This window comes from Podarcis cretensis (assembly GCF_951804945.1).
Source record: "Podarcis cretensis genome assembly, chromosome: 2".
Lineage (NCBI taxonomy): Eukaryota > Metazoa > Chordata > Lepidosauria > Squamata > Lacertidae > Podarcis > Podarcis cretensis.
In genome coordinates, this window is record NC_137171.1 from 82,330,525 (window position 1) to 82,356,156 (window position 25,632).

The window sequence follows — 25,632 nt, forward strand, 5'->3', positions numbered from 1 at the left end:
CACTTGTATGATCCGCAGCTCTTTTGTAATATTTCATCACGCACTGTTCTTTTACGGTTTTTTTTTGGTTAACACACGCATTTTAATTTGTAGGCACTGGACATCCCTGAGCAACTTGGTAGCATCCTTGTTAAACTCAATGAAGTCCATTGCTTCACTGTTGCTTCTGCTTTTCCTCTTCATCATAATCTTCTCATTGCTTGGAATGCAGCTGTTTGGAGGCAAATTTAATTTTGATGAAACTCAAACAAAACGGAGCACCTTCGATAATTTCCCACAAGCTCTTTTAACTGTATTCCAGGTAACTTTCTTTCACCCACTATAAAACATTTTATCTTTGAACAACAAAAGCTGTCTAAATAATCCTGTCTCCTAAAAAATAAAAATAAAAATCACTACCACAACTACTATTAATTCTGTTTGTGTTAAATAGCATTCTGCTCATTAAAGTCAATATTCTGGTAATTTTGCATCATTTTGTACCATTTGTTCATATCATGTATTCTATCTATCTATTCAGCATAGCTTTTATGTTAACGTCATTAATATTAAGTTGTCTTTGTTCATCCAAAATATAAGAAATGTAAAGTCATTTAATGTAAAAAAAAAAATCTTCCCTTATATTTAACTGTCTTTTTTTAAAAAACAAAATGTTTGCATATCACATGTTTGAAGCTGTATATTGGTAAATTATCTCAATCTTGTTCTACAGTCCAAAGGTGCAGGTGTTATGGATTTGCACATACAAGAAAGTATATTTATTTGATTTTTCTCCTCCCCCCTCAAAACCCCACAAAAATCCAGTGTTGGAGGAAAGGCTGATTTTGAAATTTGGGTAACTTTTAAAACTAGCACTGGGAGAAGAGACAGGCAGACAGACAGACAGAGAGACAGAAATATGCAGGAAGAGTTACCTGCTTTTCAAGTTGCTTGCTTTAATTTCTATATTGCTTAATATATTTAAAATATATTTAAGTGGTGTACAAAAAACTGAAGCAACAACAGGCAACTTAAACAAAATATTACAGAAATATATAGTTATATATAAAATTTTACATTAATGCAAAGTTACTAATAGATATAAATCAATCTTAAAACAATGAAGAAGGAAACAAAGAACCACTAATTCACACATGCCCTCAAATGCAAGTTAAGGGCTAACTAGATTGTAGCCATTAATGTTAGTGGCAAATTATTGTAATTAAAACAAAACAAAAGCCCTAAAACCAGACAACCCTTAGTTTCCTCTTATTTATCTACCTGTGGTGCCGAAATAATGTCCCTGCACTACTGTGATATCATCCAGACTTGACACAACCGGTATATTTCTTGGTGTTCATTTGCTGTTGCTACAAATCATGCAGCCCAGTCCTAGGCAAGTTTACTTACAGTGCAAGACCATGCATGTTTACTCAGAAGAAAATTCCATTTGGTATACAGTGGTACCTTTGGTTAGAGACGTATCAGGTTACAGACGCTTCAGGTTACAAACTCCGCTAACCCAGAAATACTACCTCGGGTTAAGAACTTTGCTTCAGGATGAGAACAGAAATTGCGCGGTGGCAGCGTGGTGGCAGCGGGAGGCCCCATTAGCTAAAGTGGTACCTCAGGTTAAGAACAGTTTCAGGTTAAGAACAGACCTCAGGAACGAATTAAGTTCTTAACCCGAGGTACCACTGTATATAATAGGATTGCAGCCTTAGTTGAAGATGTTACAGACAGCAATGTTTGCTAGGTTTAGTGTCAGCATTAGTAACTTTTGGAGCATAGATGCATAAATGAGGACGCCGATGTTTCTGTGGCTGATTCCAACTCTTTAATCTGGAAAGTAAAAACAGACAGTTCATCCATTCAGACATTATAAATGACATGCATTTTATACAACAGAGATTAGTTTTCATGTGTGTGGGGGGAAACAATAGTGAAGTGGCCTTGAGGTGAGGCTGTACATGTATTAGCTGTTTGTAGTCATTCTCGCGTTCATGCTGAAGCACATTTACAAAATACTAGATCCCACTTGATTCTGGAGTTAAGTATTCTGTTAACTCGGGTTCTGTCTTACGCGTTTTTCCTAGTGCTTTTCTGTTCTTATAATTTTAAGGTGCACGTTGGGCCCTTGCTTGGACAGATTTGTGAGCTTGCTAACAGTAGTTCCCTACCCTCCAATTAATTTCTGCAGCTCGTAAGTTTGCATGGGAGGTGGTGGTACCTGGTCAGTGAAGAGGTGGAGTGACTGCTCTTTCTGTTACAAAGAGGAAAGCTTCTGACCTCCTTGTGACTGCTTCAAGGAGGGAAGTGGCAGTGCAGAAACCTGATGCTTGTTCATGTAATACTATACCATAGCTTAGCATCATGTCTGGATGCAGTGTTACTATAGCGTTCAGTAAAAAGTTTGGTGTCTGCTTGGCTGTGCACTGTGCGTCTACATTATTTATTTAAAGGAGTTTCAAAGCTGTTTTAATGTTAATTGTTTTCGGGAATGATAGTTTTCCATAGGGGCTGGTATCCAGTGTCTCCTTCCTCTCCTGCCTCCAGAGCCCAAAATCAGCTCCAAAGGATACCTCAGCCCGCGCCCCCAAAGGCGCAGATGTAGGCATGCAAAGCGCTGTATGTGAGAGGAGAGGAAGGAGAAGTCCCGTTGTGAGTGGAAGTCATTTCCGCTAGCAGATGGGCACAACTGGATATCACCCAGTGTTATTCAAGAACAAACCTACAATGTCTGTATAAAACTATAGTTCCTAGGGCTCTTTGGGCCAAGCTATGACAAACAAACCATATTTGAAACCATATTCAGACTGTTTTCCATTCATATTATGGATGTACCCAGATGAAATATGTGCAAGCTAGCTGATTAGGTGCTGAATTATCTCAATAAAACACCAAAGGGGAAAAACCTGGATAGATTTTGATTAGAGTTTTGTACTCTGCGTTGCTTCAGAAACAGCAAAAAGATACTGTTTTTTTTAAAATTCTCAGTTAATTGATCACATGTTCATTTGCAGAATCTTGGTGGTTTAATAAAGATTATCACATTGCATTCCCTTGATCATTTTCAGTTGCATCAAGCGCTGCTGTTCTGCTTCTGCAATAGAAATTCCCCCTTTTCACAACTCCTTTATCCTGTAGCTCCCTGTGCACGCTTGAAATCTGTTTCAGAGGTTGCTTTGTTAGGTGTCTGCAGGTGCTTTTGGTTGTGCCAAGAAAACAATGAGCTTGGATGCATGAATGACTAATGATTTCAGTCTCTGGATTGTTACATCCACAGCCAGTCTTGGGGCTAACTCAGCCAATACATTTCTTGTCCGTTTAAGTCATCCTAAACATTGCTAATAGGTGCAAAGTGAACCAAGGGATCTCTTTGCTGACTGCAACTTTGAATATTACAGTTGCTTTTTCTAGCAGTTACCCAGTTCAGAGCTGGTTGTCTGTCTGTTTCCCCAGGCTAGGAAGATTGGAGCTTGGAAGAGAGCTTTTCCTTGCATAGGAGCTGGAGGCTCCACCCCTTCCGGGTCTCACCCAGGCTTTGGTATCCAAGCAGGTGTTTTCATGCACTTCTCCCTTGCTAGGTATTTTGGTGATGGCCTTGAAGTTGCTGCCTTACTCACTATTTCCTCTGCTCCTGTGGCCTTGAAACAGCTGGCATGGCAGCCTCCTGGCCCAGGGTACAGGGTAGGGATGTCCAGAGTAACTGTCTAGTCCGAGTCGTTCCCAGTGTGGAGATCTGCTGAAGGGTCTTGCTTTCCTAAGTTCTCACCTGAGGAGGTGAGAGATAAGGTCTGGACAGAGTGGAGCCCTGACACTGGTGTATCTCTAGTGAACCAGGTTGTTGTTGTTGTTTAGTCGTTTAGTCGTGTCCGACTCTTCGTGACCCCATGGACCAGAGAACGCCAGGCACTCCTGTCCTCCACTGCCCCCGCAGCTTGGTCAGACTCATGCTGGTAACCTCGAAAACACTATCCAACCATCTCGTCCTCTGTCGCCCCCTTCTCCTTGTGCCCTCCATCTTTCCCAACATCAGGGTCTTCTCCAGGGAGTCTTCTCTTCTCATGAGGTGGCCAAAGTACTGGAGCCTCAGCTTCACAATCTGTCCTTCCAGTGAGCACTCAGGGCTGATTTCCTTCAGAATGGAGAGGTTTGATCTTCTTGCAGTCCATGGGACTCTCAAGAGTCTCCTCCAGCACCATAATTCAAAAGCATCAATTCTTCGGCGATCAGCCTTCTTTATGGTCCAGCTCTCACTTCCATACATCACTACTGGGAAAACCATAGCTTTAACTATACGGACCTTTGTTGGCAAGGTGATGTCTCTACTTCTCAAGATGCTGTCTAGGCCTGTCATTGCCCTTCTCCCAAGAAGCAGGCGTCTTTTAATTTCGTGGCTGCTGTCACCATCTGCAGTGATCATGGAGCCCAAGAAGCAGGTGTCTTTTAATTTCGTGGCTGCTGTCACCATCTGCAGTGATCATGGAGCCCAAGAAAGTAAAATCTCTCACTGCCTCCATTTCTTCCCCTTATATTTGCCAGGAGGTGATGGGACCAGTAGCCATGATCTTCGTTTTTTTGATGTTGAGCTTCAGACCATATTTTGCACTCTCCTCTTTCACCCTCAATAAAAGGTTCTTTAATTCCTCCTCACTTTCTGCCATCAAGGTTGTGTCATCTGCATATCTGAGGTTGTTGATATTTCTTCCGGCAATCTTAATTCCGGCTAGGGATTCATCCAGCCCAGCCTTTCGCATGATGAATTCTGCATATAAGTTAAATAAGCAGGGAGACAAAATGCAGCCTTGTTGTACTCCTTTCCCAATTTTGAACCAATCAGTTGTTCCATATCCAGTTCTAACTGTAGCTTCTTGTCCCACATAGAGATTTCTCAGGAGACAGATGAGGTGATCAGGCACTCCCATTTCTTTAAGAACTTGCCATAGTTTGCCATGGTCGACACAGTCAAAGGCTTTTGCATAGTCAATGAAGCAGAAGTAAATGTCTTTCTGGAACTCTCTAGCTTTCTCCATAATCCAGCGCATGTTTGCAATTTGGTCTCTGGTTCCTCTGCCTCTTCTGGGAGTTCTCGGTCCACATACTGCTTGAGCCTTCCTTGTATAATTTTAAGCATAACCTTGCTAGCGTGAGAAATTAGTGCAATTGTGCGATAGTTGGAGCATTCTTTGGCACTGCCCTTCTTTGGGATTGGGATGTAGACTGATCTTCTCCAATCTTCTGGCCACTGCTGAGTTTTCCAAACTTGCTGGCATATTGAGTGTAGCACCTTAACAGCATCATCTTTTAAAATTTTAAATAGTTCAGCTGGAATACCATCACTTCCACTGGCCTTGTTATTTGCAGTGCTTTCTAAGGCCCATTTGACTTCACTCTCCAGGATGTCTGGCTCAAGGTCAGCAACCACACTACCTGGGGTATATGAGACATCCATTTCTTTCTGGTATAATTCCTCTGTGTATTCTTGCCACCTCTTCTTGATGTCTTCTGCTTCTGTTAGCTCCTTTCCACTTTTGTCCTTTATTATGGAAATCTTTGTACGAAATGTTCCTTTCATATCTCCAATTTTCTTGAACAGATCTCTGGTTCTTCCCATTCTATTGCTTTCCTCTATTTCTTTGCATTGCTTGTTTAAGAAGGTCTTCTTGTCTCTCCTTGCTATTCTTTGGAAATCTGCATTCAATTTCCTGTATGTTTCACGATCTCCCTTGCATTTTGCTTGCCTTCTCTCCCCCGCTATTTGTAAGGCCTCATTGGACAGCCACTTTGCTTTCTTGCATTTCCTTTTCATTGGGATGGTTTTTGTTGCTGCCTCCTGTATAATGTTACGAGCCTCCATCCATAGTTCTTCAGGCACTCTGTCCACCAAATCTAAATCCTTAAACCTGTTCCTCACTTCCACTGTGTATTATTTTTCTTTACAGCATTTTCTTTACAGTGAACCAGGTAGTCTCCTGTTAAAGTTTCATCTCAGCCACATATTCACTGACTTAAGAGAATCTACCATTCTCTCTGCATCTGGCCATACATATCCTGTTTGCAATATGGGGATGATCATTCTAGATTATTTTATATAGCTGTTGCAAGAATTGTTAAGGTAGTGTATGTGAAGAGCTTCAAGCACTTGAAATTCTCTAAAAAATCATGAGTATTAATGCTAGGTCCATGTGCTACATTTGTATATGTGATCGCGTACTCAAGGATAGGTGGGATAATTTGTGCAGATAACAAATGTCATGTCAGGAATGTCCCTAAATGTTCACATAGGCAACAATTTCAGCAGTCCTTTCAGAAAAGTAAATCTCCAAAACCCTAAATGCAATGTATTGGCAAAGGCTTTGTTAGATCTAAAGCTCCGTCGCAAAAACAGTATGTCCTTATTTTATAGTAGTATAAAGCAATGCATAAGAGAAGTGGTTAGAAGGTTGTTAGTCATATAAGTACAGCTAATGGAGTATTTTTTCTATGCTGTGAACTGAAGCAGAAACATAATTGATTTTTAATGTTCTGTGTTCACTCATTAATAAAGAATCAATTTCTTAGATTCTAACAGGTGAAGACTGGAATGCTGTAATGTATGATGGTATTATGGCCTATGGAGGCCCATCATCATCAGGAATGGTAGTCTGCATATACTTCATTATCCTCTTCATCTGTGGTAACTGTATCCTTTCATTTTTAGACATTAATCTTAATTCTGAAATATAAAGAACATGAATATAAAATACTTAAATCAGAGATTTCCACATTCTGATTCCCCACTCTCAAAATTCTCAGTTAAATTTGTGTAAACACGTTGGTCTCCTAACCAGTCATTACTGATAACGTTGATTCTGTTCTTGGTTAAAATAGCTGTGATAAGGAATTGCTGGATCTCCAACAAAATGTTGCAGCATGGAATGCTTCTGTCCAGGTTGCCAGCCAGCCAGATGCCCTCTTCCAAGATGCTCCATTCTGTTTTCCTTCTCTACCCATTCTGGTTTTCCATCACAGATGATTTGACCTGGACTCTGTGCAACTCCCAGTTAGCAATAGCAATGAGCTACTTTCCATACTTGGTGGAATTATCTGTAACTCTGTCTGTAAGCCACATTGAGTCCCTGTCAGGAAGAAAGGCTGAGTATAAAATTATTATTAGAATTAGAACTGGGAGAAATACTTGGATTGTGTCGAGGATATAATTAGTTATGAAATTCCTTTATGTTAGGTGTGATGATTAAACAAACAAACAGTGATTATGGGTGATCTCCAATTATGCCTGTATGCCAGGAAAACAGACTTTTGCTGGTGTTTTGGTACTTGCCCTTCCTTTCCTTCTCCCACCCATTTTTGCCAAATCTGAGAAGTTGGAAAGCTCCTTGGAGTAGACTTGAGAGGCCACGGGGGGGGGGGGGGGGCTGCAGGGAAAGCAGAGGAAGAGGAAATCCACTTGCGCAACATTGGCTATCACCCAAAGTATGTGAAGAGGTGGTCCCTGATATTGAAGTGGGTTGAGGAGTCATTCCTCTCTGGGAGCTGTCACAGCACCTGTATGTCAGCATGGAAGTGGCACCTGAATAGGGCTAAAATCAGCAACTACTTTTGAGTAAATTTTTAAATGTTGCTTGAGTTGTTTAGGTCTAGATTTCCTTTCCATGTTAGTTTCATTTCAGTTGGGTTTGTGCAAGAGAACTTGTGCTCACTGTCATTATCTTGCCCAGGAGAATTTGCCAGGGAATGTAATAGCCATCCGAAGCATTTCACGGAAACCAAAGCATATTCATACGCTTGCCTGAAAATGTACTGAGGGAAGGATTGGGGTTGTGCATGCTATTTCCATCTAACGTTGTTCCTGCCAGGTATAGCCTCAAGTGTTTACATGTTTAATGGAAGGGTTGAAGGGAGATTCTTCTCCCGTTTGAAATGAATGAACTTAGAATCCTTCCCTTGATTAGGAGCCCTGATTCATTGTGCAGGGTCCCCAAACACAGGGAAGATTCTAAACATGCAGCTAAAGCATGAATTCCTACCACCACCCCAGACCTCCTTGCTCAACACATGAAAGTTGGGAATGGAGTCACAGGAGCAGGAATGCTGGGGATGGGGCTTGTGTGTGCATCCTCCCCATGGATGGTTTCAAGTGAATATGTGAATTTTCTATTTGCTACAGACTTGTAAACCAATGTAAGTGAGGCATGGGATTTTTTTTTTAAATAAAAAACATCCTGTACCTGTTTGCTTATGCCCTTCACTGAATTTAGGAATATGGATTTCATGCTTCCCAGTTGGCAAAGGAACTGGGTTGTAATACCTATGTAGTATCCTTAAAATGGTTTGAATTAGATATCTTGTTGAATGTCTTCTTGGCCATTGCGGTGGATAACCTGGCAGATGCTGAAAGTCTGAACACTGCTCAGAAAGAAGAAGCAGAGGAAAAGGAAAGGAAAAAGACTGCCAGGTACAGAAGAAATGGCACAGTACATGTGAAAGCAGCTTTCTTGATTTTCTCCTATGGTTCTTTTGTAAAGATCCTTAAAGAATCAGGTATACTGTAAGCACTTTGGAAAGCTGGTGTGAACTGAGGAGGTCCTGTCCCTATTAAAACAGCACACTTATCATTACAAATAAGCATTAGACATGTCTTTTCAGTTCTGAAAATGGTCAGCTGGCAACGTTAAACTCTTCTTTAATGACTCCACCATAGTCATTTAACTTGTGAAAATCTACTGCATATAAAATCACCATTACAATTTATCTTGAGTTATGCAAGAAGCTATGGGTTGTATCCTACAAAACCATTGTGCTTGAGGAATGACTTCCACAAGTACAATGGAACTTTTCCTCCCTCCAATGCAGAGGGCACACAGAAGAAGGAGAGTGAGGGACAGTTCCCTTGGGCTAGAGAAGTCATTCCTCATGCACAATGACTTAGTTGGATTCAACACAACGTTGTTGTTTTAAAGACTGAGTATTCAACGGTTCATGATGGTGGCGGAACAAGGACAAAAAATATAATTTTATTGTAGTCATCAGGTCAGCTTGTAGATTCAGTTCCAAGATGGAGATTGCAGGCTTAATATCTCCTTCCCAGGGGTTACCAACATTACCAGACTGCAGTACCTGATAGGGACTTATGCAGCCTGAAGTCAACATCTTGGAAGTGAATGTATAAGCTGACCTCTTGGGTACACCAACAGCCTAATTTTTATGCTACTTTTTAATTTTAACCCCCCCCCCATGCTTTGTGTAATATCTTGCCTGCTGACAAATTGTTGGGAACTCTAAAGCTTCCTAAGCTTTTGTAATATTTTGTAACAATACCAATAAAGGTATTTCCCGGCTGTAGATTTTGGAATTTTAACTTAATGATATTGTTCCTAGCTGGAGGATAGGAAATGCACACCCTCATGTGTGAAGACATCCACATTGTACCTGCTTCAGTAAGCCATAATTGAAAGCCTAATTACTACCATGTGTACAGACAGTAAAATATGCACATAAGCTATCTCAGTAGCAGATAAAACATTTCCAGTAGCAGCATTGTTGCACTTGCTGGGACAGAGGAGGGGCGCAGTCAGGCAGTGGTGAGGTTGGGAAAGCTTTGGTTTGGCTGCAGCTATGCAGATGCCTAGCTTGGCAATTTACTTTGTTCACAGCTACCACACATGAGCTCCTTTATTTTCCCAACCCCCTTCTTTTCTTCCTTGTAGAAAAGAGAGTTTGGATACTAAAAAGGGGGACAAACCAGAAGGTGAACAAAAGAAGGGCAAGGATGCTAAGGTACCTTATTTTCACTTCTGTGTGCTATATATTCTTTAAAGGCACAGACACCTGTCAATACTCCAAACTGACTGGTCTCCATCCGCGCTTGTGGTTGTACCTCATGTGGGTTGCCAAGTTCTTAGAATGCACTGAGTCCTCTCATATGGTGGGTGCCTATGGCTACTTTGTATCAAGCCTCAAGGCCACAAGCAAGAGAATTTTTTGCCCAGACGCTTGCATCGGCTGTCCCCAAATCTCCTCTACTCTGTGTGTGTGTGTGTTTAGAGATGCAAATTAGATAATATTAGCAACGTGTCTATTTATGACCTGCTAGATTTTATTGGACAATATCATTAAAATAATAAATGGAGTAAAAGGTTTATTTTCTAACATAATAAGTATTTGATATTTAATTGCATATTTATACTCGGTTTACTGAAAGATTAACAATTTGAGTTAATGGAAATCATTGGAATGCTGACCTCTGACTTATCCCAAGCTGCATGGGCTCTTTATGAGACAATCCAGCTGTAAGCACATTTTTTACTGCTTATTTCTTCAACCAGAATTATTGAATTAATTAAAAATTGTAAAGTGTTGGGATTGGGGTGGGGCTGCTTTGCGGAGGGCAGAACAGGAAAAAGAGTGGCTTGGTTTAGCGTGTTGCATCAGTTTACATCTCCCATTTACCTTTCTTCTGAAGTGTTTTTGTTCTTGTAATAGGTTACCATAAATGAATACGGAGAAGGGGAAGATGAAGACAAAGATCCCTACCCACCCTGTGATGTTCCAGGTACTAATGCACTTAACATATACCAAGAGAAAAAATATTGGGTCAAGTGTACTACATGCTATTTATTAATACGACTAAAAAGAAAGTATAGATTTCACACATTTCAGCAATTACTAGCAGGGAATTCCTGGTGCTCCCCAGGATTTTTTTGGAAACCAAAAATATATTTTGGTTTTTAAATGGATGGTATTTAAATGGATGGTATTTGTGAGTTTGGATTTGTCACGCCAAAAATTGGGTGAAGTCACAATTTGGTCTGCCATCTTGATTCAAAATGGCACCTGGAATCCAAACATAGATGAAGACTGTCGCCCTCACCTTGGAGATCCTCATGACAAGTTGGCAATGATCAGAGGCGGCTGAACCTAAGCCAAAAATTGGGCAAAGTCTTGCCAAAGTCACGTTATGGTCTGCCATCTTGATTCAGAATGGCAGCTGGAGGCCTAACATCAACAAAAATTCCCACCCCCATCTCAGGAACCATTATTCTGAGTTTGGCAACGCTATCTTGAGAGGCATCAAAATGCATAGAAAACAGACAAATGGACAAACCATGTTCCAAACTAAATAATGGACACAGGTTGAGGCAGTTACAGTGATGACTTAAAATAAAAATAAAAGAATCTAGAAGTTGTTCACTTTCCCACTCTTGGGCAATGTGCTTTCACTTGAATAAGGGCAGTTTCTCTTTCCTGCTGCAGCCCACTCAACAGAGGGCACACTGTCCCTGACTCTTCAGAGAGGGTTTTCAAGGGCATGTGAGGTGGCTACATGAGAGTGCGGGAAAGAGAAAATCCTTGCCTGAGTGACATTTTTTCTCACACAACGTTCGACTCCTGCATGGGAGCACACCTCTAGATAGATGAAAACATGCAGAGAATAGTACCATAGCTACTGCACCTGCATTAAGGTGTGCTCACCATCATAGCAAGGCCGCCACTCCCGCCTGTTACTTGCAGACAGGGCAGTGTCACTGAAAAGTCACTGGCGGGAGTGTCATGCAATAGTCAAAATGTTCTTGTGGCACATTTTCAGTGATCTGTGCAACCAAACAAAGGAGTTGGGACAAAGGCATGTATTGTAGTTGCAGTTGCAGTTGCTTCGCATCTATGGAGAGCTTTACCAGTATTCCATGGGCGGAGTGGGGAAGGCAGTTTATTACACCCTGACAGTTGAAAAAACTCGTTGCTTTGATTGTGTCAATAGGGGATGATTTGACCGGCCTGACAGTGAATTTGTGAAAAGTGCACAGAACAGGAAGGGGAGCGGGCAGCCTAGAAAACATGCTCTCAGCTAGAAGCTGCAGACAAGAATTTAAAATTGACGCACTGTTTTTCATTGTAATAACTTATATTGGGGAACATAAAGGACAGCCCTGTCAAAAGCCCATCTAGGCCAGCATCTCACAGCGGCCAACAACATGCCTCGAATGCAGGACCTGAGTGTAATAGCCCTCTTCCCATCGGTATTTAGAGACACATGCCTCTCAGAGTCGAAGTAGCAAACTATAATGATGGGAACGGCAGGAATGACCTTATATTAACTAGCATTTGTTTTAAATATCTAGTGGCTATAATCTATTTCCAATATTTTTTTCTAATATTACATATTTTGTATATACATATTAAAGAAAGTAATTAATTTGAAGTAGGTGAAGAGGAAGAGGAAGAGGAAGAACCTGAAGTGCCAGCTGGCCCCCGACCCCGAAGAATATCTGAACTGAATATGAAGGAAAAGATGACACCAATTCCTGAAGGAAGCTCCTTCTTTATTTTCAGCAATACAAACCCGTAAATAACCATTTTATGTATATCCCTTGAATTGTTTGTTATTCAATAGTACTACCACATTGAGGCTTCCATGTAAAATAGCAACACTTTTTTCTGGCTGCAACAACAACAAAAAAGCAACAGAATGACCATACAAAGCTGTTTTTCAGATGTGTGATTTCTTTGCAAACCAAACTTCTAGTAGGTTGTTTAAATGATTACGTATTACTTGAATAACATGGTCTGAATAGCAGCTATATCCAAATGTGTGGGGTTTTTTTTAATATCGTCCAAGTTATAAAATTTGGCCACTTTCCATAAGATACTCACATATGCTGTCCTATATGATACATATAAATGTACATTTTTCAGAATTACTAGTGCAGTTAACAAGACAACATGGCTGCTTTCCAGATGAACAACTTTTTTAAAAAATAAAGCTCTGCAGTTGCTTAGTTTTAAGCTTCAGGAGCAGTTAACTTCCCACTTGTAATGACATTGTTCTGTTTTGTCATTCTTTTCTTCAGGATTCGAGTGGGATGTCACAGGCTGATCAACCACCACATTTTCACCAACCTCATCCTTGTCTTCATCATGCTTAGCAGTGCTTCCCTTGCAGCAGAAGATCCAATTCGCAGTCATTCTTTTCGCAACAACGTAAGAAAAAACAGACTCCCCAAAAGAGTTGCATGCTACATCGTCTTTAAAATGGTCCCTTCGGAATGGGAGCAAACCATGAATATAATAGATCGGTACATAAGCGTAGCTTTTTGAAATTCAGCAGCATGTGGGTATTTTCTTAAGATTCAATAGGATGTTGGAACCAACTTGGAGATTACAAAAATAGTGCAGAGATTTGTTGTGGTTGGAGCCTGGAGTCATAGAGTAGCCTCAGCTGTTGTTTTTGTTTTTACAGTGAAGTGTTCTTCATAAGCTCAGTTACAACACTAATAATATTCAGGATGTAGAAATTCCTAGTTGGGTTTTGGAAATGTTTGTTTGAAACCCTACAGACCCACTGCTGGTCAGCATGAAACAGCATTGAGCTAGATGGACCATTATTGAGCTAGATGGCAGTAGCACATGATGTGGTGTGGTAGTGGCGCTCACCTGACCTCCTGACAGCTGAGACCTGTTGCTCCCAGGTAAGGAAAGGGATGAGGCAGTGGGGAGGTTGCTATGGTACAAACTCACTGGCAGTAGTTCCAGCTTAGCTCTGCTATTGCGTTTGCACAGTACTGACCTCTCCATTGCCTTGCCACTCCCCCTCCTTCCTAGTTTGCAGCCTCCACACCATGTTGTCCGCTCCCTTAACCTCAACATTAGAAAATGAAATGGGACAAGCATATAAAAACTGCAGTCTGCAATACAACTACACATAGATTTTGCTTCTATTTAAAGTGGGTGTATAATATGCTGTATGCAGCTCTCATGTACAAATGCTGCTATAAATATTGTCTATAGCGTTCATTTTTTATTTCTAAAATAAAAAAGGCATATTCTAGGCATATTCTACAAAATAATAAATGCTACAAAAAGGTAATTTCGAATCAAGGGTGCATTTGTATGTTACCTATTTATTCAATTTATTACGTGCCCTTTAGCATAAGGTCCCAGGGTTGGTCACCACAATTTAAAATACAATATTAAAACACTATAAACAAACTACTATTGCCAGAATAGGGTGGGTCCTAAAAATACATATCCCAGGTGTCAAAAGGCCTGGGGAAAGAGGTGCATCTTCAGCATATGATGGAAACTGCATAGTGAAAATGCCACACACCTCTGTGGGGAAGAAATTCCATAATTTGGAGCTGCCACAGAAAAGGAACTTCTGAGGGTCATGGAACTACCAAGAGGACCCTCTCTGCTCATCTTAACACCCAAGGGGGTCTGTAGGGAAGGGGACAGTCTTCCAGATATTTGGGACCTGAGACCATCTCCTGTTTTTGGAGGTGAGCAGTTTACACTTTTTTATATATTTGTGGCAGAAACATTTGGTCAAGTGATGAAAGGGTGTTTCTCCAGCTTTTTAAAGTATTTCTCATATATATATATATATATATATATATATATATATATATGAATGAAACTCTCTCTCTCTCCCTATAGAGTTCCATATATATATTTTCTCACCATCCATTTAAACATGAAAATAAATGAGAAAACCTCTTTAACACCATTCTAGGAAAAACACTTATTCCTTTTAAAAAAACCTCACCTTAAAAATATTGTGTATGTATGCAGAGAAGAAAAAATCGTAGGTATGGCCCTGCCAACAGAAGGCATTGTTAGAATAATTGTATCCATTCAAGCTTGGTGTGATTTTATTACATGTAAGCACCAAGATCTTTAGTTGTAACAGTGTAATAGGTAGTGCCTATGAAGAAATGTTTTCTACACCAGCTTTAAATCACCTGCTATTATTTAGTTTAGCCCTTTCCCTGAAGTGGCAGACATCCCAACCCAGCATGCTTGGTATAAAGCTTTCTCATGTACAAGCACAGTTAGGGAGCTTAATGCACAGAAGGTACAAGTGGTTACAGAGCTCCACATGCAAGGCTGAATAGATGGTTGGTGCTGTCTGTTTTGATAGTGCTGATCATCTGTTTGGGGTGGGAATCTGAATCCGTTCTTCTATTCCCCTCATCCCCTTTTATGGACTGGAAGAGGGGACTTGGAGGCTGACTCCTCTTGTTTCCAAAGAGGTGAGTGGCATAGTGGAAGGTAATTGCACAAGCCGCATTTGTTGGATGGATTGAGTTATGCTGCTTATTACAGCCAAATTGTATATATGTCAAGGAAGCATCCCAAAGCTGAAATGAGTCTTCTTGGGTTTATAGGAAACTATGTTTGGGTATATAGATGTTAGGATGAATAAATAGCTCGTGGACACAAAATAGGAGAGTCTTTGCAAGGGGCATGAACTCTTGTTATTTCATACAGAAGAAATTGCTCAAATGTCTATCAGTCACACTTGCAACTTTGAGAAAATGTTGTTTTGAAGATAAATTCATGCTGTAACATGATGACATGACAACGCCTGATTGAAGTGTTTTTAATTGGCAAAAATGGGTATCTTTTTTTCCATGGACACATCAGTATACAGATATACCCTTAAAAGTTTGCCCTGTGATCTGTGCAAAAAGGACTCCATGTGTTTAGAGAATTTCTGAAGGTTCTTCCAACCACATCAAGCTGGCTTAGTAATGTATTCTCATTCAGAATATTTGAATATTCAGTACTCTCTATACGATAAGAACCAAAACCTAAACAATGCAGAGATTGTTTCATTAGTATGGTTATATTATGTTCCGAGAACAAGTTGCACCTGTTAATAATTTGTTTGCATTTCTTACAAGAACACTATGATGATTAAAACATAATGGGTGGAATCCAAATGTCACTCCCAGGCTCTGAGAGCATCACCCAGGCAGAATTTTACTTGGTGTTTAATCCTGCACTAGGGAGGTGACTTCTGCCGTTTCCCACTTCACCTGCATCCCACCAGCATTTTATCTCACGCTGTCCAGGGGTGGGTGGAGAAGCTTTAGGAAATCCACTGGAACAGTGTAGGAGACGCTGCTGGGGTCTGTAGGGGGAGGGGGATATGCAGAATCCCTCACCATTTTCCCAGTGGATCATCTGATGGACCAAAAGGCTTCCATGAATGGAAGGAGCCTTCCCAACCATCAAGGGCAAAAGTCTGGGTCCAATACAGTAATTGCTGTAAGGAAAACAATTTGTTTAAATTGCCAGGTGCCACCTGTCCTTCGGGGGGCCATTGAAAGATGAAGTGGTAACTTTAGAAGTAAGCAAATCTGTGAATTAGGACAACTGTGAGGCAATTTTCAGTGAAACAAATAAATGTTGTTTGGTCATTGTACATCTATTTATATCTCTAAATTTACACATGTTCATAAAGTAGACATTTCTCTGTATGTGATCAAAGTTGTAAATTCTGGTAGTATTTGTAGATGAATTTCTTACTGTGGCACATGTTATGCTTTGCAGATACTTGGTTACTTTGACTATGCTTTCACAGCCATCTTTACTGTTGAAATCCTGTTAAAGGTAATTAACTGTTAATTGATCCTTGTTAACTCAGACACAGCTTTAGCAATAATGTTTGTAACTTTTTGTTTACCTTCCAGATCCTAGGGTATGCAGATTATGTCTTCACTAGTATGTTTACATTTGAGATCATTTTGAAGGTAACAGGTTTACAAAGAAGTTTACTTAAAAAGGATTTTTTCTGTGTGTCACCTGCCACGAAAAGGCACTTGAAGTGTTCTCCGCCTTTTCACTCAACAACCAAATCTAAACCTTTTTTTGAAACCAAAGGATATTTTTCTTCATGGTTTTTATTCTATTTTACCTTTGGGTGCATGTAGAAGCTACTTTTTTATCATCACATCAATCTGACAGCTCATTTTATCCTTTTTTTCTACTTCCGGTTTGTCAGAAGAAGGAAAACTATTTCACTACGCATGAGCTTTCCTCCTCCCTTTTCTGGCATTTCAAAGAGAAAGATCTTAAATCTTTTAAAGGAGGAGCATGTAACTACTCATTTCTCTTTCTGAACTATATATTCACAGAATTAAAATAGTAGACCACTATTTTCTTGCAAAGGGACTTGCAAGATACTCTACCCTTTCTAAAACCTACTAGGATGCTTTGTCTTGGGTATACATTTAAATACACGAAGAGGCATGAACATGCTTACTTAAATGTATTGCCCATGCATGAGTTCAGAACTGGTATTTCAATGTATAGTCTGTGTACTGATTATCAAGGACATCTACCAGGGGCGCTCAGAATTCTGATGTACAGATTACATTGGTGCACAATTGATGCTGAAGTCAAGCTGCTCCACCATTGCAGAATAAGGAGGAACATATAGAAAATGTGAGCATGCATTTTGATGCCTTCGAGATTGGGATCATCTGTTGTAGCCACTTCCATCTCAAGTTACTTATTGAGTATTCCTGGATATGATACAGGACCCAGTGGTATTATAAGAATCAGTACATAAACTTTGCATTTCCAGCTGAGGATCAAACATAACAAATCTATTTCCTGCTTTATTCATATTATTGTGTGTTCTTTTTACAGTGCATTTTGATTAACACTTGATAATGAAACTAAATGGGCTGTTTACAAGATATGCTCAGTTTGATAAGGCATAAGGTTTTTAGTTTTTAAAACGTGCTGAATGTGTTTCATATTTCTACCAGTGTAGCATTTCAGAGCATGCTATTTTGAAAAGGGCATGTCTCTTAGCCCTTCTGTTGGCATGTTTTGCCAGGAAAGTGGGAAACTATTTAGCATGATATTAGGGGGACTGAAATAAAGGGATATATGGTGTAAAGAAGATTGTTTAGATTATAACACAGCTGTTCCTCATTCTAGTGCAGGGATTGCTAACCTTTTATTGGCCCAAGGGTCTCATTCAGCCTTGCCCAGGAACCATACACCAATGGTGCATGCGACTCTCACTCGCGCGCGCACACACACACACCACACACACAGATCCCCTCCTCACCTGAACTGTGCTATGACCCCCAGCCTGCTCATTTCCCCCCTAGGCCAGGGGTCAGCCACCCTCTGTTCTAGTGGATGCTACATTGCGCTATAGCCATTTGAAGTGAATTGTGCCCTAAAATTAGAACACATCAAAAACCCAGAACCTAGCTGTTCAGCATTATGTAACCAAAAGGAAACATCTGCTACTGATTCATGAACGTAGTTTCTGGTGGCTTACATTTTGTGTGTGTGCCTGCATTTTTCAGTCCACAGTATTTTATTTATCAGTGTTTTATTGTGGATAGCCAAAGACAAAATGTGCATTAGTGTTGCATCAATCAAATTCTTTAATTTTGGTCTTTTTTGTAGTATTCCAGTCTCCACTAAGCAAGATTTATTCAGTGCAAGCATCTTGTAAACAGCCTTGTGAATCAAGCAGAGGTGAAACAAAATAATTAACTATGACCTTTCTGTTTTTAGCTGACAGTGTTTGGAGCATTCCTTCATAAAGGATCTTTCTGCCGAAATTACTTTAATTTGCTGGACTTGTTGGTAGTGGGTGTGTCTCTTGTGTCATTTGGCATTCAGTAAGTATTACAATAAATATATTATGGGCTACTGCTGCTGTTCCTTGTTATGTGTATCTGCGATGTGGTACACAAGTAGTACTCATTTCTGTATTTAATAACTGGCCTACCAACAAGCAGACAATTGCCATAGTTCCTGGACTGAACAAGCTTAAAACCATAGACCATTAACAAATTGTTAATCTTATGGCTATACTTTGAGGAAAGGAAACAAGGGAATGTTCGCTTTTCCAGTGTGTAGTTTAATAACTAGAAAAATGCTAGCAAAGGAATATCCTGAATAGTACAAGGTCCCTGTACAGCCAGTCATTTATACAAGAATAAGTTAAAAGGGTGTGCTGTGGGACATAATGGAACTAAAGGCTAAATCTGTTATCCTCCCATTGCGAACCAATCCTGACTCTATTTGCATTTTCTTGACCCTGCATCTGTATACCCCATCCTGAGTTCTGTTTCTTAATCTCAAGTAGTGACAAAATGTCGGGAACTGGCCTTTTACCTATTGCAAGATTCAGGTTTCATTAAGTGATTTGTCCTTATGACTGTGATGAAAATTCTTCCAATAGAGGGTGCAGATTTTGAATCTGTCTGACTTCTTTTCTTTTTAAAAAAAATCTCTGTAGAACAGGAGAAGAAAACAAGGAAAGATTCCCCACAGTGCTAGTTAGAAGGTTACAGGTTGCAAATGGGGTGTCATTCATGCTTGATTCTATGATGGTTCACAATCCCTATGCTGGAGACAAACCTGACTGGAGCCTGGTCTATAACTGTTTCTGCAGCTACTTACCTTGGAACCATTGTTTTATAAATGTGGAGCATACTCAGCCCTGTCTAGGATAGATAGATTACCCACAAGTTGCTGAAAGCACTTTGTAAGAACCCCCTTGAGCACCCTGTTGGTTTGTTTATTTAACAAAGGATAAGAGGAGGAGAAGGAAGAATTGAAATAACTCATACACTAATACTTACTCCTATAAGTAAATAAAATTATTTCAAAAGTGATGAGCTGTTGTGCATGAGTATGACCTAATTTTGTCAGAGCTGAGGAATGAAATTAAGGGATGGCAAGTTAATGCTTTATTTGTTTTTACTTTTCATCTAGATCAAGCGCCATTTCAGTTGTGAAGATACTGAGAGTTTTAAGAGTCTTAAGACCCTTAAGGGCTATAAACAGAGCAAAAGGACTTAAGGTTGTTATCTGAATTTTCTTTTCTGAATTACAAACAAATAACATTAGGAACATTAGTTGGCATTTACCATTAGAAACATTAATGAATGTTAGAAACATTAGTAAGTCATGGGGGCTTTGGAGCCAATGTTTATGGTTCCTAGAATAAAACTGCTTTGCAGCAACATTCAGCAACTGCTTTTCAGCAACATCTTATTCATTTACATACACCAAAATGTGTACTGATTGCCATGTAAGTGCAAGGCAGGCATCTTTAGGAAAGCTATTCCATAAACTGGGTACCACTGCTGAAAAGACCCTCTCCTTTGTTGTTAAATAGTATACCTTCCCCCAAACCCTAATGGGGTCTCCTTTGTAGCCATCATGCATCACAGAGGGTTTCTGCTTCTCATTTTCCTCTGAGTGGTATGCTGCTTGTTATTCCATGTTTCCCCTGGATCTGGTCCTATCAAATTCCTTGCCCACCTTCTTCCTTGCCCCAGCTATTGCAGAGCAACAGAAATATTTACATTGAGGCAGCTTAGGGAACAGAAAACCTTTTCCACCTGCTCTAGTTGTAAAGGTTTGTGACTGCAAACCTATACATTTTCATGGGAGTCAGTCCCACTAAACTCAATAGGGCTTGCTTTTGTGTTGGAATTTCTAGGATCACACTGCTAGCTTCTAGTGAAGTTGTTTCAGATTGCCTAGTAGGGATAGCAACACTACAAAGAGCAGTGTGATCACCCTTTAAGATGCTGCTCCTTATTGCTTACAAATTCTGAGGATGAAATTGAAAGAGCATTGTTTGGAATGCCAATGAGATCTCTTAATTTGCTAGGCTGCAATCGTATACACATTTATCTAGGAGCAAGTGGCCCTTAGTTCTGAGCTCAGTCGGTAAAGCATGAGACGCTCAATCTCAGGTTCATGGGTTCGGGCCCCATGTTGGGCAAAAGATTCCTGCATTGCAGGGGGCTGGACTAGATGACCCTTGCGGTCCCTTCCAACTCCATAATGCTATGATTCTATGACATGCATTGTAAAAAATAATTAATGAAATGCAGGTTCATTGAGCATGATGATGAAAACACCCAACGAAAATTGCACTGACCCTTTATTTTCTTGACTTCCCCACAGCATGTTGTTCAGTGTGTCTTTGTCGCTATCCGAACAATTGGTAATATCATGATTGTTACAACTCTGCTCCAGTTCATGTTTGCATGTATTGGAGTCCAGCTCTTTAAGGTAAGAAGAGAATTCCAACCCTGCCCCCGCCTCAAACCTAGCAATTCCAGAGTCCTGCCCAGAGAACTGCACTAGTAAATTATTCTTTGCAAGCCTTATTGAACTCCAGTAGAGATGCATGTAAAAAAAGATAAGAGTAGTTAATGGTTCTGTGCCATGGATTCTACTTCCATGTTCTGTTTTATCCATAGGGAAAGTTCTATCGGTGCACAGATGAAGCAAAACAAAACCCAGTGGAATGTCGGTACGAACGTTTTCCTCTTAATCTGCCTGAATTGGTGGGTTTTTTTAAAAAAAGCATTGCATTTCCACAGTAGCTATCTGCTTTTTCCTCCTGTAGGGGAATATTTATTGTTTATAAAGATGGAGATGTGGAGAGCCCAATGGTGAGAGAGAGAGTATGGCAGAACAGTGATTTCAACTTTGACAACGTGCTTACTGCTATGATGGCTCTTTTTACGGTTTCTACTTTTGAAGGATGGCCTGCGTAAGTATACCATTTATTAAGGTCTTTGCCGCTATTTTTAAATAGTGAGCAGCTGCTTATGTTGGACATCATCTTCCTTTCAGCATGATACTTTTGGAAGGACTAGGATCCTTGACTCTCACTGAAGGTAATGGGAAGTGAGGACATGTCTTAATAACTTTTTTATTATTTATCCTGGAGGTTTTTTTCCCACTTAGGAAGATCAGTGAAATTTCCTGATGATTTTCCAAATAGATAATTTAGTCTTTAAATAAAGCTTTAAAAAAAATAAATCGAAACCTCTGCATTTTTACTTTAAATTAGGTGAAACTTTTGCAAAATGTGTAAATACAATAGTCTTGTTTCATAGTTCCCACCTGCCAGTTGCAACTAGAATTAACACAGTCTTCTTTACTTTAAATCACCTTCTTTCTATTTTTTTTTTATAAAAAATATGCAGGCTTCTGTATAAAGCTATAGATTCAAATGGAGAGAACATAGGTCCAATCTACAATTACAGAGTGGAGATCTCTATTTTCTTTATCATCTACATCATCATTATTGCTTTCTTCATGATGAACATATTTGTTGGTTTTGTCATCGTTACATTTCAAGAACAGGGAGAACAAGAATACAAGAACTGTGAACTGGACAAAAATCAGGTAATAAAGAATACACTTTTAAAATGTTATTAACATGGAAACCGACGTCTAGTATCTGTTGTTTCAGAAGAGGATGCTCTTCCATTTTATTTATTTCTATTAAAGAGTAAATTTCCTCATGAACAATCATTGGATAGTGGTAGAGTGCAGCATGCAGACTTAGGCAACTGAAAAGTTAACCATGGCCATACTACACATTCATGTCTTTCTTTCATAAATAAATTGTTTCAGAGATAGGAAACCCCTCCACATGTGAGGTAGCCTGCATCTAATAGAGGTATCTTAGGTTACTTCTCTGATGTGAAGCTTGTTTTGATGTCATTTCCAGTTGAATTGTGACCCTCACCGCTATGTTTGAAATTTCTGCCTTTTATAGCGTCAGTGTGTGGAATATGCTTTGAAAGCTCGACCTTTGCGTAGATACATTCCAAAAAACCCATACCAATACAAATTCTGGTATATGGTGAACTCTACTGTCTTTGAATACATCATGTTTGTCCTCATCATGCTGAACACACTATGCTTGGCTATGCAGGTAGGAATTGAACAAACTGCCAATTACTCGCAGGCACAGAATACACATGGAAACTGTAATGTAAACTAATGTTAAGCCACTTTGCAGTAGATTTAATTATAATTCAGAATTCTAATTGCTTGTATAATTTAAGGATGAAGCCTTGTGCAGGTGTTAAAGGCACAAGGACATTCATTGGTTCAAGATTATGATAAGAACTAAGGGGTTTTTTGTTTTTTGTTTTTATTTACTGCCTACAAATATTCTGAATATTCTTCTCATCTGTTTCATTTGCAGCACTATGGGCAGTCTAAACCTTTTAATGATGCAATGGATATTCTAAATATGGTTTTTACTGCAGTGTTTACTGTTGAAATGTTTCTGAAACTCATTGCATTTAAGCCCAAGGTAAGAGAATTTGCATGGTTTAGTTAGGATTAGTTATGCCTTTGGATCAGTTATTTTAAAACCACATGTTTTTTCTGATTAAAGAGACAAATAGCAAACAAGGTTTCATGGTAAAGTATCAGAGAAATCTTCACAGAACTATTCCATCTGATAATGCTGTGCATGCAACTGCAGGAAATGAGATGTAGACATGTTTTTTAAATGGTTGCTGAGTAATAGATGTGGTCAGGAGTACGGTATATTGTTGTTAAATCCTCTCTTTCTAAATCATTCCTTTCGAGAGCTGAAAAGTATTCTCCCACCACCTTAAATTGTACATACACAACACAACAATTATTCATGAACTTTTGTAGACAATACTAAGGTTAAATAAATACTATGGATCAGCTAGCACACTTGACCACTTTAGTAGCATAATATCACAAACCACTGTCACATAAATGGTCAAAATTAAAGCTGCTTGAACACACAAGTATTTACAAGTTGGTTCTTTTGACAGCTGTTAGTAAAGATTTTCAAAGACACAAGCAGGTTTGAGCAATGGTGAGCGCTTCATATAAACCTGAATTTGAAACCAAAACTTTTTTAAAAAATTCAGAATTTGTAAATTTTATAATTTTGATGCAGATTTCTTATGTACGATCTAATTTCAACCATTTTCTTGTGCCTGTGGCCTTGCAGTGAGCTTTTGCAGCCTGGGGGCCACATTCCAGAACTGGTCGTGGCCAAGACCAAAGTGGATGTGGCCAGCCCACATACACAAATCACACTTGCACACAACACACATCCATCCATCCTCTCACTGACTGACTGACTGACTGACTGACTGACTCACTCACACACTCACACACTCACACACACACCTCTTTCGTCATGCACAGTTCCAGCCTCTCACCCCACCTCCCACCCGTACACCTTTAGACTTAAAAATACTGTACCTTCTATTAGTTCTTATAGGAATTTCCCACCACACATGTCTACTTGCACTGTGTAGGGCATATTCCGTAGAAAGTTACAATGCATGGGAAAGGCTAAGCCTTCCTTCTCCAGCTGTGAAGCTCCTGAAAATAGCCCTACATGGCAGGTGGAAGGATGGGAGCCACAGGCTGCATCTGGCCTTTGAGCCTTGGCCTCCCCACCCTGACTTAAAATGCTGTTTTTTCTTTGAAGGCAAAAAATAAATAAAAAGCATCTTCCTCCTTTTTTGGAGAACAATAGCGTGCTTCATCGATACTCTTCTCCCTGCAGAAAGGATAGTCAGCCTACGTGTTCGTGGAAGTTCCACTGTTGGAACATCCTCTTATTTTATTAAAAGCAACTGGGGGAAGGGGTAATTTGGATAAGGGTGGGGTTACTCCCCACTTTGATTACTAGCCAGTATCCCCCTTCCTCCAAGGTGCTCTTAGCTGCGAAAGAGAACTGTATGGATTAAACTCTTAAGTCTGTTAAGTTTTCCCCTCTGCAGCTGATACCAGCTTTGGAAGGGGTAGTTTAGGTGAAGGCAGTAGTGCAAAGGCAGAGGGTCAGTGCCCCTCACTGTAGCCCTAAGCTAAATTGAAGGGGCCATGCCTGGTTTTGGAGAAATTAAACAGCATCAGGAGCATAGGCTAGTCCTACTGTTAGAAGAGGTGGTCACTTCAGGCATCAAAGGCAAGGGGCAAAGATGGGTGAGGACCTGTTGAAGGGCAGAGCCATGAAACCTGTACTGCTTTCCTTAAGCTAGCCTGCTTTCCTCAGGTGCAGTGGAGTATGTTCTGCTGCTGACAGCATTGAAGTAAGATTAAATTAGCAGTTTGGTTGGCTTTCGTATGTGAAATGGGAGGAGGGTGCCATCTTGTCCTTCACCTCTTGGGCTGGTCCTGATCAGGCGATCCAATTACAGAACATCCATACTATGTGCAGTGCTTGACCATTCTGAATTGGTAATGAGAAATTTGCAAATAAAGGTGTTTTAATGCCAGCTGAAACTAATGTTAGATGTATAATTTAATGAAAGACAACTGTTGCCTAATTAGATATGGAATTGTTTCCTTTTGCCATTTTGAATCAGATTTGTGTGCCAAAAAAGAAAAGATACCTAGTAAGTAGATGTACATTGGGTTTTTGCAGTGATGAAAGCTGTGAGATGTGTGATGCAAGTATACTTGCTGTGACTTGTCCATATATTGCATTCTCCCTTTTCCAGAGTCATCTTTATTTCTTTTACTTAGTATTATCTATCTATCTATCTATTTATTTATTTATGTTTGCTTGCTTTGGCTTTGCACATTGCTGGGAACAATATTTGTACACGCTGACAGGAAAGGTTTGCCTTAAGAGATTGATATGTGACATGTTGTTCCAATATTCTAGCAGGTCCCATAGTATCTCCATTGGACTCATTCCTTCCACGTAGAAAGTCTGCACAAGACTCTCACACCACGATGATAGGGTCTTCTAATTGCCTCCTGCTCAGTAACTCATGTTCTGCTTGAGGGGAAGGTTTTCAGCCCATCAGCATTTCTTCAGGGGTGTCTGATTCCTGTCCGTGGTTAATCTTCAAATACTTGAAAGTTGTCACATAGGATCCAAACCAATGAGTTCCAAAGCTATGATTCTAATAGAAACATGGCTCACAATGTTTTATATTGCTTGAAATTCTTTTTTATGCTAATATTGTAAGAACAGAATGTGAAATTACAAAGAAAAATGAAGACTGTATTTCATAGGCCCTCTCTTCATGGGATAATCCTGGGATTATCAGGAAAGAA

The 25,632-nt window shown here is 39.8% G+C and overlaps 1 protein-coding gene across 18 annotated transcripts in view; it reads left to right on the forward strand.

The window, feature by feature from the left end:
- Positions 1–25,632, forward strand: part of CACNA1D (calcium voltage-gated channel subunit alpha1 D) — a 214,424-nt gene that overhangs the window by 124,767 nt on the left and 64,025 nt on the right. For 11 of the 18 annotated variants that reach the window (XM_079964943.1, XM_079964939.1, XM_079964940.1 and 8 more), the window contains exons 14-29: positions 94–301; positions 6,544–6,664; positions 8,323–8,437; positions 9,690–9,759; positions 10,465–10,534; positions 12,183–12,324; positions 12,831–12,960; positions 16,318–16,377; positions 18,310–18,416; positions 19,519–19,606; positions 20,725–20,832; positions 21,024–21,076; positions 21,173–21,319; positions 21,759–21,960; positions 22,337–22,495; positions 22,772–22,882. In XM_079964943.1, the coding sequence (XP_079821069.1) occupies positions 94–301; positions 6,544–6,664; positions 8,323–8,437; positions 9,690–9,759; positions 10,465–10,534; positions 12,183–12,324; positions 12,831–12,960; positions 16,318–16,377; positions 18,310–18,416; positions 19,519–19,606; positions 20,725–20,832; positions 21,024–21,076; positions 21,173–21,319; positions 21,759–21,960; positions 22,337–22,495; positions 22,772–22,882 (1,891 nt within the window). Of the gene's footprint in view, positions 1–93; positions 302–6,543; positions 6,665–8,322; positions 8,438–9,689; positions 9,760–10,464; positions 10,535–12,182; positions 12,325–12,830; positions 12,961–16,317; positions 16,378–18,309; positions 18,417–19,518; positions 19,607–20,724; positions 20,833–21,023; positions 21,077–21,172; positions 21,320–21,758; positions 21,961–22,336; positions 22,496–22,771; positions 22,883–24,932; positions 24,963–25,632 lie in introns of all 18 variants that reach the window. The other 7 variants (XM_079964941.1, XM_079964931.1, XM_079964944.1 and 4 more) reach the window with 1 other exon arrangement.